We start from the raw sequence: 12,835 nt of genomic DNA on the forward strand, positions 1-12,835 counted from the left end.
TTCTCGACGTCTTTTACCTTGTGCTCATATTGAAGAGTCCATATTGAATTACATTTGTTTGTGATGAGTGAACAGGTTTGGTGGACTCTTGTGCTTCTCTCTTACTAGAGAGAACACGGTTTTGCATAAAGGAGGGGTGCCTCTCTTTTCATAATGAGGGCTTTTAATATTTGTGTTGAGCATATAGAATTGGAAAAAGAAAAAGCTGCAGTGCATATATTTGAGATAGATCATCAAGTGTTCCATGTTTACTTGGTGATTTATCAAACACTTTCATCATTCATATTGCATACATATGCATGTCGGTGACTCATATGGTTGAGGGCACCAAGACTGTTGTGGCGTTTATCCTCCGGTGAGCTTGAAGCAATCGTGACCAGTATTGCGTTCAACATAAGGAGTGTCGAAGATTATCCCGTGACAGAAGTTGAGTTACGAAGAAGTCGGTAAACATTATCTAGAATGTGTCTAGGATAAGTGTGTGAGTACTTCTTGTAATCATCGTTCTATAGTGGATTTGTGTTGGACTGATAAGTCCCATGGATTTTCCCCAGAGGTGGGGTTTTACCACGTAAAATAATTCTCTGCGCATTCTTTTATTTTATGCCTAGCACATTTCAGGATTGATAAGCCATATCAATCCTGCTGCCGAAGTTTATTTTTTATTTATTGATTATAATCTTGAATTGGCCTATTCACCCCCCTCTAGGCATATATAGACATCCTACAGGTATTTTCACTCTATTATTTCTATGCTAGCCTTGTATACATTTGTTCATTTCAAAAATGAATTTCATTATCAAAACTTGGAAATATACAGCTAAATTGCTTAAAACATCGGTGCCCTAGTTCCACTCTTCCACTTTCACGAGAGAAAATAGAAGAAACTTTTATGTATTCTCCATGCTATATAGTTGATTTGTTTTCTTATGGGTTATACTTTATAGTCTATAGACAGCCATGATGCTTTGTGAAGGTAAGTGAACTATGTATGCGAATAGTATGAAGGCTTCAATTGATTTGACTCCCCAATGAAACATCAAATGGACCCAAGGGCTAGAGGTGATTTCGTATGATCATCAAGCCATCTACAAGGTTAATTGAATTATATGTTTGTATCGGCACGGTACATGATAGTTCATCATATAAAAGAGTTGCAGAGAGTACTTCGTCAGGCCTCAACATATATTCTCGTGCCTTTACTCTAGTCACCAGTGAGTGCCAATTGGAGCCTAGGTGACTTATTCTTTGCATCTAAAACTTTTACAGGCCTAAACAATAGATATATGGTATACATCTGAAATTACTCACTATATATATATATATATATATGCACGAGAGCCCTCAAGCGCTAGCCGGTTAGTAAGTTAATATGACTGTCAACGCAAATGCACAGCAGGTCAATGGTTAGGAGTGAGAAGAATCAAATATGTGGGAAAGCAGGTCAATGGTTAGGAGTGAGAAGAATCAGATCCTGATTCTTCTCCCTTGATGAGTGCATTTGCGTTGACAATGACGCTAACTGCTAGTTTGGCCCACTCTATAATGTTATCGTATGATTTAGAACCATTCAACTTTTAAGTCATCATTCAAAAATCATCATTACAAAAAAATAAGTCAAATTCGAAATCGTTTCACCATTTGATTATTATTGGAAATATCTTCCTTCAAGGGAATTATGTGGGTACAATACAAGTAAAAGACCGTAAAATATTGAAAAACAGACATCCCTTCATCATGGTGCATCTGCACTGAGAAGTGGAGTGGACTCAGTAAAGGCCACTTCAGTATATTCCGTGCTTGGTTTCCTTTCAACCTCTTCTCCATGAGTCTTCTTGCACTCATAGTAGAGGACTGTGTATGACATGTATAAAAACATGGTGATCAGGCAGGTTATAGAATATGAGAAGATAGTTGGAACCATTCTTGCATTCTCTGGAAAGGCTACAGTCCCAATCGTCACCAAACCATTGAACATAGACATAGAGAATGCTACAAAAAGATTCAGAAAAAACCCACGTAGCTTTGATCCCTTGACAAGGCGTGCAGCTTTTCCAAGAGCCTCAATGCCACATATGTCTTCCAGTACTGAAACAACGAGGGCTAAACTCCAGACAACATCTAGATAAGTTCGGAAAAATAGAGCTACAACAAATAAGATCATAGAGAAAGCCAGTATGGTGAATGTAATATTGAAAATCAGCACTAGTAAAAGAAGCAGAAGTGCTACTAGAAGACAATAGCCTAGATCAAGCAGCTTTATGTATAACCAACTGACAACCGTTCTCTTCAGCGCTTTCGCTGCCCATAATAGAAGTTCCTTGGTAGATAAGTCTTTTCTGCAGTATGTTACTGCTGATCCTATGATTGAAGCTGTTACGAAGAATAACGAGGTAAAACAGAACGCACAAAAGAAAATAAAACCTAGTCCAACACATAACCGGAGGTTATCTGTCATAGTCAACAGAAGCTTGGTCAATTCGGCGCTAGTGGTGGTATTATTAACTTGTAGACTCTTTGCTTCGGTGGAAAGTACTTTGATGCAGATTTTAAAAAAAGCCATGAGGATAGAATCAAGAAAAATTATAAGCAGCGTGACGGAAGACATGAGCTTCAAATTTTTGGGAAAAAGTTTCGAGACGTCCCTTACCATTCTCAGAAAATCCAGAAGCATATGAAACCCCATTAGGAATGGAAGATGTATATTCTTCAAACCAATATTTCCTACCATTGTAGGTTTGTGTCAAGTTTGAAAACTAACACTCACTTCTATCACACTCTCAAAGACACATTGAAAAGGAAGGAGCAGAGAAGATTTAATTTCCAGAACTTGATGCACAACAGAATGGTTTGGCAGCTTTATATAGGAGAGACTAATGAAGAAGGAAATTAATAAAATGGTGCTGAATACAAGGGGATGGTGAAAACAATGTACAACTATGTGAAAAATAATAATAATACATGTCACAATCATCAAAGCTTTTGATTTGTTTTTATCTTTCGAACATTGCCCCTCAAATCAAAACGGTTTTATGCCGAAGCATGGTTTGTACCGTCACGGTTGATACATCATGGTTCATCTGTTAGCACAGAGTTGCAGGGTACAATTAATAAAGAAAAAAACATTAACCATGCTAAGGATTGCAATTACTGGACTGACTACTTCTATTCAAGAGCCTGATGAGAAGGCATTATTTTGACGGTTTCAACTCATTTTTTACTTGCCAATATAGCACCAAGGTGACTTATTCCTATCCTTGTACCCGAAAGTGTTTCAGGCCTAAATAACAGATGTTGTATATGTAAATTAGTAGAATTTAGCAGGCAATAAAATTATTAACTTTATATATATAAATTAGCTAGAGCTGCAGAAAATATGATTACAATACAAGCAAGAACTTTAAAATATTAGAAATACAGGCATCCTTCATCATGGTGCATCTGCACTGATAAGTGGGGTTAAAGCCACTTCAGTATATTTAGTGCCTTCTTGCATTTCAAGCTCTTCTCCATGAGTCTCCTTGCACTCATGATAGAGGACTGTGTATGTCATTAGCTTAAACATCTCGATCAGGCAGTACATGGAATTCAAGAGGAGCAATGGAATCATGGCTGCAATTTCTGACATAAGCACACCACAGAACACTGAAAGAGAGAGTGCTCCAAACAAAATATTTAGGGAAAATCCGCGTCGCTTTGATCCTTTGATAAGCTGTTCAGCCTTCCCAAGCGCCTCGATCCCACATATTTCTTCGAGTACTGAAACAACAAGTGCTAAGTTCCAAACAACAGCTAGATAAGCTTGGAAAACTAGAGCTAGAAGGAATACGGTTATAGAGAAAGCAACCGTAGTGAATGTAAGATCGAAAATCAGCAACGAAGGAACTAGAAATGCTATAAAAAATAGACAATAGCCCAGATGAAGCAGGGTTATGTAAAACCAAGTAAGAAATAGCCTTTTTAATGATTTCACAGCCCTTGATAAAAGTTCCTTGATAGACAAGTCTTTTCCACAATATGTTACTGCTGATGCTGAGATTAAAGCTGTTGCAAAGAACAACCAGGCAAAACAGAATGTGAAAATGAAAATCCATTCTAGTCTAGAAAATAACAGGAGGAGGTCTTTTGAAGTATTCGGAAGGTTTGCGAATTCAGGGGTACCGCCATCCATAGCTGGTACGAAGCTTGTCTCGTGGGCAAAATCAGTGATTAGTTGTTTGATGGCGAACATATTACTCACGAAGAGAATAGAGCTAAGAGAAATTATGAGTAGGAAGATGGAGAACATGAGCTTCACATTTCGGAAGAAAAGTTTCTGGGCTTCCCATAGAGTTCCCACAAGTTCCAAAAGCATAAAAGACCCCATTATGAAAAAATAAAAAGGAAAAAGATTGGTATTCTTCAAAGCTTCTTCTCTTGCATTGCAAAAGAACACAAGGCATAGCCTACTTATACTGTGGCTTGGGTCAATTCTATTCCTAATACATTTACAAAGAAAGTAGGAAAATTTTTGCCTTACGCATGAAGGAACCAAACAATGCCACACCCAATCAAATCCGAGACCTGCTAGAGCAGTTTGAATTGGATAAAAATGAAAATAGTGAGAGGGACAAGCCTATAGATAAAAAAGTAAATGCGGCATTTTTGCCATAAATACGACATGATTAAAATCCTTAGAGCATCTCTAAATGAGATGTTAAATTGTCACATAAACACATAACTATCAAATTCAAATTTAACACACTTACACTTTGCATTCAATTTTCTAAAAAATATATATAAAGCTTGATTTAAGTCTTAAAAATTATATTTCCCCCAAAATGGTGTAAGAGTGATTCAGATATTTTTGGTTGATAAGAATATAGATAGGGCTAGCCCCACGAGTTCCTTTCCATCACTTCTTTCACAAGCCAGGTTAACGTATCATTCGCACAGTGTCCAAAGTCCAAACCAAACTGTGTAAGTCCATCTTCATCTCATCCTCTCAGAAAATCCCTCCTCGTTCACATTTTCGTTCACACGTATGTTGTCGGATCTCGCATGTGTTTCAGTAGGAGTGTCAAGTGGTTAGTCTCGGCACTAGACGTTTGCTTAATGACAGAGTTGGTTCCGGTCAAAAAGTAGGCCAACCCAAATCATGGACACGAATCGATCCGTATTTTCCTCTGCAGTTCTTATATGTCTAGTAGGGATGTGCAAGATCCAATCCAATTCGTTCAAATCGACCGTTCCAATTTAATTTAATTTAATTTAATTTAATTTAAATTGGTTTCGATGATTCAGCGAATCAGAACGGATCACTAATTTCCAAAAGCGACATGATTAGATCGCATGACAAATTTGCTTGTGAGAATCCAATCAAATCTAGTTAATTTTATGCTTATTTTGCTCATGTAGGTATATTTGTAATTGAAAATTTTATGAACCTTTGAAGTCATTTGATGGAGTTATGTTTAATATATTATAGAATCAAAACGATTTTCTCTAGCATTTCATTTATATTTTACATTTTACATTTATTAATATGTTTCATTGATTAAACCTAATGTTAGATGTTTCAATTTTTTTTTTGGTTGCATTGGGAGGAAAGAAACCATGGGGTTTCAATCCTTGGTGCCAAACATGTGGGAAGGGGAGGGCCACAACCGTTGTGGTAATCCTGCATTGGCTTAGATGTTTCATATTTCGTAATTGTCTTTCTTTACTATCAAAACAGATCATCTAATCCAATTCAATTCAATATCAATTCGATTGGATTGGATTAGATTTAAACCTGTGATCTAATTGGATTGGAAAATCACAATCCAATTTATATTGGATCGGATGCAGATTGGATAAATTGTATTGGTTTCGAATCGACACACACCCCCAATGTCTAGGCTCCTCCTCTCAGGCAATAGCTGGTATTTGTGGATATTGGATATCTACCATATCCCCCTAAATTGTCTTGGCATTTAAGACTATCGGGATTAAAATGGATGGCGTATTTAGCTATTTTTGCTAACCCCTCCGTTTGGATGAAGGAATTGAAAATTACATAGGATTCTAAAATGACGGAATTTAGATTTCCATTATTTTAATTTCTAGCAATTGAAGATTTTAGTGTTTGGATTTATATGTGTGTCGAATTTTGTAACACTATAGAAATTGTGAAATGACGTTTATTTTAGTGGAAATTTAACTCGGAAATTTGATGCCCCAATTTTCACGATTTTTTCCACGCGTCATTTAATAAATTCTGCGCTTAAGATGCCAAGCAAGGGAATTGTTAATTTCTCCTCGTAAATTACCGGCTTTTAGCTAAATTCTGAGTTATATTCCCTCATCCAAATGGAGGGTAATTCTCTAATCATTGTGATCCTTTGCTATTTTTTTTTTTAACTTAATAATGTTTTTCTTTTTATTTTTATTTTTTTCTTCTAGAAGAATTGTATTAATCATGTTTAACAAAAACTTGTAAGGTCATAAACCACAGCTTCTCTCATAACTTTGACATCCTGCTGAGGAGTTGATAGTGGAAGAGTCTAAATTGGTCCATAAGGCCAATTTGAATGTATCTTTAATTCATTCTTAAGCCTTGATTGATTGCCATTTTAACGTATATTTTTAACATTTCAATTTTGAAATGATGGAGCTGGAGAACGTGAATAGGAATTTCTTTTTGTGGGGTTGGGTGGTGAGAAAATACACAACATACGTGTATCTTGCGCGTCAATTAGATCTTGTTTGTAGGCCTAAAAGTAGAGGGGGCTTTGGTTGACTAAGTCCACTGATATGAACCAAGCCTTAGTGGCTAAGATTGGTATGGTCCAGAATTGTTTTTAAAAGTACTTGAAAGACCAAAGACCATATTTGAGATATTTACAACATGCGCCCTTGGTTTGAAACGGTAAGTCTATGCGAATACCACTCTCACATTTCCTACCTACGTTCAAGCTTTGCTGCGCTATTATTGGAGTGTATTTAGAGCTTTTGCTACAGTTCTTGCTCTGGTGCTTGCATCAATGCTCTCCCGACTCTTGTTGTCCGTATTTTGGTATATAACTTGGTGTTGTGATTGGTTGGTGTTTTCTCTTAGGTGCAATGTCGGATTCAGGTGTGATGAAGAAGATGATCTATGGAGGAATGTTTTAATGCTGATGTGTCTATGCTTTGTAGGGAATTTCTCTTCTTTGCGGAAGATCGGTTTATTTAGATGCTGAGCTAGTGTGTTTTCCTCCATGGCAGAGATTCTAGGTATTGATTTTAAGATTTTTTGTTTGGGTGTAATTTGGGGATGAATGTGGGTGATGCTAGGTATTGTTACTATTTTTTTTTTCAATTTAATCTTGGGAGATTCACTATTATACCCAATATAAGAGCCCAAATTATATATTAAAAAAAACCCTATATCAAATAGACTTTAGAAACACACCCAAAGCCCATTTACAACATAACAAAATGGCTTTTAACTTCTTTTAAATTACAAAATTGCCATTGATTTCTTAAAACAGACCCAACCCCAAAACCTCATAAAAAAGCCCAAACACTCAATAGGGCATCAAAGTAATTTAATAATCAAAATTAAATTCAATAGGGTCAGCTATCATTTTTTGGGTTTTTTTTGGGTTTGTTTATAGAAATTAAATGGTGTAGGGTTTATTTATAGTTTTAGTGCTAAGATTGGGTATATGACTAAATATCTCTTTAATATTTTAGGTGCGATTTGGAGCATCATTTGTAGGTATTCAATTCTTCTTTTAATCCAAGAAATCTTTAGTTAGGTCATGAATATGTGGATTAACTCTAGATTATTTTTGGTTTTGTAATTAAACATCAACTATGATGAGGTATAATTCACTGAGCTATTAAGATCTTTTTGCCTTGACAATTATGCATTCTTTGCCTTTTCTTTTTCTGCTTTTTTTTTTGGCATATATATGCGTACACAGAGCTATAAACACAGAGCTATAAAGTTCTAAGTAAGGCCCCTTGTGTTTGTGCCTGATAAATCACGGCCATAAGCTGGCCGAAGGAGCCCCTTCTCTCGGCCCTGACACTTGTTCGTAAAAACTGAGACGCAGCGTTTCGCCAGGGTACTTCGCCTTCCTAAAGACAAAAGAAGAAATGCTAAGGCATGATCATCTCGGCCTCAAGCGCAGGCCGAGGCCGAACAAAATCACAGCCAAGGCATTAAAAGTAAATCATCACGTGACAGCAGGGTCCCAGACTTCATTTAATGAAGTAGTGCCTGTTTAATGCAGCAAAACCACTGGCCACAAAGAAGCATTTAATGCATTAGGGAAGGTGGGAAGTGACTGTAGTCAGGATTTGGTGATGAGGGTCAGAGTGATTAGACATGGACATTCTCACAAGAATTCTAACAGCCTGAGATATTGGTTCACCAACTATCCAGGCCATAAATGGCCAGAAGCTCAGAACCCACGATCAAGAGCGGCGGCCGAGATTCACCGGGATTTCTGGGGTCACACCACCATACTTCACGATCCCAAATGTCGATTGGACTGCCCACTTGCTCCAATCAGGCTCCACCATGCAGATTTTTAGCCTCGATTACTCCTCCAGAGACTCTTCCTATAAATACAAGACTCGAGCTACATTCAAAGGGTTCAAACACCAAAACAAAGCCTCCCACGGAGCAACTTATTTTTCCTGTAATGCACTTTCAATATCTTTACTTGCTTTCCTAGGAGTAGTGTTAGATTGTAAGGAAAATCCATTCATCAATATATCATACGACCCTTGATTTTCAAGGCGCCGAAGCACCATCCTTGTTGTTCGTTCACTCACCCCATATATCACACGACCGTCGCTCCCTGAGCAGGGCGCCGGAGCACTGCCCAAAACCCACCACCAACACCATCACTCAACGGCCTTGTAGTTCAGGCCGTGAACCTAACAGCCGAGATCAGTTTCTCTCTCGGCTACAATCGTTTGATTAGGAGAACGAGTTCAAACAGGCGCACCACTTATCCATCCAACACTCATCAACACATCGACGCACGGTAGACCGTGCTGGCACAGCCGCGCACAACCGCACCGCACCCAAAAGCAGGAAACCGCGTGTTAACGCATATCCCCTCGGCCCGGAACTCCAGGCCGTGAGATTTGCGCGGCAGACACCTTGTTAATAAACACAGAGTTATTATTTGTTCTTTACGTATTATTTTTGCGGTTTGTTTCAGGATTTAAAGTCTGTAGAATTTCAAGCATTTATCTGGATTATTTTCCAGTTGCAGTTGGCATTTTCTTCAGCATTCTAGATGGCACTTGAACTGTAATTTTATGGCAGAGTATGGCAGAAGGTTGGAGGAATCTCCCCTTTTTTAAAAGACAGAAGACAGAAGCCTAGATCAAGTTCCTTGGTTAATAAGTCTTTTCTCCGCTAGTGGGACTATTGGGACTATTAACTTGTAGGAAGTTTTCCTTGGAGGACAGAATTAAGAAAAGATCGTGAGGATGGAATTAGGAAAAGTTGTAAGTAGCGTGATTGATGACATGAGTTTGAAATTTCTGGAAAAAAGTTTCTGGACATCACTTATAATTCCCACAAAATCCAATAGCACAATAGCGATAGAAGATTTGTAATCTTCAAATTCAAACCTTCAATATTTTCTTCCATTATACGTTCGCGTCAAGTTTAGAAACTAACACTTGCTAAAATATGAATATGGGTTTCAATATGTTAGGTTCTTATTTTATTCTTCTCCATAAGGAGGTATATATAAGAGTTCACATGAGTGTTTTACAAGGAATTAGATCTAGTAAAGGATTAGGAAAATATCTCCTAATTATACAATGATTTGACAACTATATAAAATAGGAAAGTAAATCCCTTAATTAATCAAGGAAATAAATCTCCTTGATTAATTAGGAGACTCACTTCAACACTCCTCCTCAAGTTGGTGCATATACGTCACAAATGCCCAACTTGGTAAGTGAGTCATGAAATACTCTGCCACAAACAGCTTTGGTTAAGATATCTGCCAGTTGATCTTCTGATTTTATGGATGGTCGGCGGATGATCTTCTTCTCAATTTTTTTTCCTTTGATAAAATGTCTATCCACCTCAACATGTTTGGTTCGATCATGTTGAACTGGATTATGGGCAATATCAATGGCTGACTTGTTATCACAATGTAACTCCATTGGCTTTCTTGGCTTGAAACCCAATTCAATCAATAGTTTTCTAATTCACAATAATTCACAATCAGCATATGTATATCCGAAAACTTCAAGATCTTCATGTTTTGAGAACATTAAAACCTTTCCAAGGGCTGATTTTAAGTATCTTAAGATTCGATCAACAGCATTCATATGAGAAACACTGGGTGAATGCATAAACTGACTAACCACACTCACAGCATATGCACTATCTGGTCTTGTGTGTGCCAGGTATATCAACCTTCCAACAAGGCCTTTGATATTGTTCCTTATTGGTTGGTTCTTGGTCCATGTCTTCACACAACTTGTGATTCATCTTAATGGGTGTGTCAGCCAACACACTAAATGAATTCCTCAGCAGGTGATTGGTGTGGTACTGGAGCTGAAGCGGGCAAAATCTCGTAAGACGGTTCAATTTCCTTCTCCTGATTTTGACAGTGTGGAGAAAACTGATCGTTTTCCTCTGGTGACCGGTCGCTAGATTTTGGCGACCGGTCAGTTTGAAACAACTTCTCTGACTACCAGTCGCTTTCCACTGGCGACTGGTAGTTTTGAAGCAGATTCTCCGTGTTCGAAGAACTAAGGGGGGCCGATCACTTTCCACTGGCGACGGACCGTTTGATTTAGGAATTTGATTTGAGGAATTTGATGTATGAATTTGATGTAGGAATTGGATTTGAATATGAGAAAGTGGATTCGGTGGTTTTGGAAACGATATCCATGGCAGCGGAAGGATTTAAGAAAAAGATAAAAAAGATGTGTTTAAAGTTTCGGGATAAGAGTATATGAGGATTCGGGTATGAAGATCTGAATCTAAAACTGCAAATACGAGGAATACGATATGAGGAATGTGATTTTGGGTTTGTGGTTCAAGAAAATTTGATACGATACGAGGATATGAGGAATACGATACGAGGAATACGATTTGTGTTTCAAGAAAATTCGATACGAGGATTTAGAGAACACAGAAACCCTGTGAACACGGCTAAGGACACAGAAACCCTGTGAACACGGCTTAAGAACATAGAAACTTCTCTTCAATCCTCTTCTCCCCCTGAAGAGAAGGGTGTGTCGGAGTTAAGAAAGAAGCAAAATCTCCATGATAAAGAGAAACAGATCCTTTTTCACTCCCCCTCCCCCACTTGAAGAGGAGGGGAGGAGAAATTTTGATATGAAAATTTAGAGACAACCGAAGATCGATTGTTCTGATACCATGCTAAAATATGAATATGAGTTTCAATATGTTAGGTTCTAATTTTATTCTTCTCCATAATGAGGTATATATAAGAGTTCACATGAGTGTTTTACAAGGAATTAGATCTAGTAAAGGATTAGGAAAATATCTCCTAATTATACAATGATTTGACAACTATATAAAATAGGAAAGTAAATCCCTTAATTAATCAAGGAAATAAATCTCCTTGATTAATTAGGAGACTTACTTCAACAACACTCACTTCTATCATACTTCTCAAAGACAAAATGAAAGGAAGGAACAGAGAAGGTTGACAAAGAATGATAATATATGAAGAAGGTTAACAAAGAATGATAATATATTCACAATCATCAAAGGCTTTGATTTGTTTTAATCTTCAAAAACGGCCTTTCAAATCAAAACGCTTTTATGCCAAGGCATTTCTCTTAAACTGGCTTAGTGGAGATGTTAGCTAGTTGCTCTATGACGGTATGACAATACACGAGTTCAACTGTTTTAGTTTTGCTTCACTTGATATGTTTGATTCTTATCTCACGTTCTACTGTTTTCTTTGCGAAATAACTTGCAGATTTTTCGTCCGTGGTCGCTGTTCTTGTGGATGATTTGATGCCTCTAGCAGATTCCTCAGTCATATGTCCTCCAAGATAGCAAAAGAGACTCCCACATACAAACCGTGATGAAGACAAGGCTAGGGTTGTATGTTCTTAGATGTCCAAGACAAAGTTGAACCAAGGTAAAAATCATAACAAGTGGTACTTTTCCTCTCATCTAGGTGAGCTTCCCCGCCGTAACTATCTGAACAGTCATAGAAAAGGTAAAAAAAAATTGAGCCTCTGTGCCTTCATGTTTCAACTCAAAAAATTCAAAGCCATAGACATTGTCAAACCTTGTGGTCGTCACGTACCTTATGCTCCAAATAAGACTCCTGTACAAAGTCAACTCGACAAAATTTCTTTCTCAATATATGGATAGTTTGTTGGCCATAAAAATCCAATTAATATGTTGCTTACTATGCCAAGAAAATAGGACAATACAATTCCATTTTTAACAGAAAGAAGAAATATTGCAAATACCTTATTCCCCTTTTCTGTAATAGACAGAATGCTCATATGAAGAACTAGTGAATCCATTTTGTTCGACTTAATTGTCCATGAGCGATCGAGGTTGAAACCTACGGCGGTGCTGCTTTAGGCCATAATTGCCCCTAGTCCATGCTTTAGGCCATACATGGCCAGCTTAGAAGTTAAAAAAATTGGAAGCTATTGTTTTAGCCTTTGCTGCTCTTGTTTTCAGAAGACAAAAAAGTATTGCATCAGATTTCAAAGGAACGGATTCTCTTGTTCTAATTACCTTGTTGTTCTTGGTTTATCGCATATAGAAAACATGGTTGATACATCACGGTTCATCTGGAGATTATATTTAATGCTTCTATCCAAGGCAGATTCTCATTTAAAA

At 37.4% G+C, this 12,835-nt stretch overlaps 1 protein-coding gene and 1 pseudogene across 1 annotated transcript; both read right to left on the reverse strand.

The window, feature by feature from the left end:
* Window positions 1-1,735: 1,735 nt before the first annotated feature.
* LOC148297220 (uncharacterized) lies at window positions 1,736-2,458 on the reverse strand. The gene has a single exon (XM_088255301.1). It carries the CDS (start codon window positions 2,456-2,458, stop codon window positions 1,736-1,738), a length of 723 nt encoding a protein of 240 aa, XP_088111427.1.
* A 972-nt stretch (window positions 2,459-3,430) lies between these two features.
* LOC148297221 (uncharacterized) lies at window positions 3,431-4,220 on the reverse strand (annotated as a pseudogene).
* Window positions 4,221-12,835: the final 8,615 nt, after the last annotated feature.

This window comes from Prunus avium, chromosome 1, assembly GCF_965620075.1.
Source record: "Prunus avium chromosome 1, drPruAviu1.hap1.1, whole genome shotgun sequence".
NCBI lineage: Eukaryota > Viridiplantae > Streptophyta > Magnoliopsida > Rosales > Rosaceae > Prunus > Prunus avium.

What these genes read in the sequence shown, in the direction of transcription:
- LOC148297220 (XM_088255301.1), bottom strand. Translation starts at nt 2,458, where the DNA reads ATGACAGATAACCTCCGGTTATGTGTTGGACTAGGTTTTATTTTCTTT.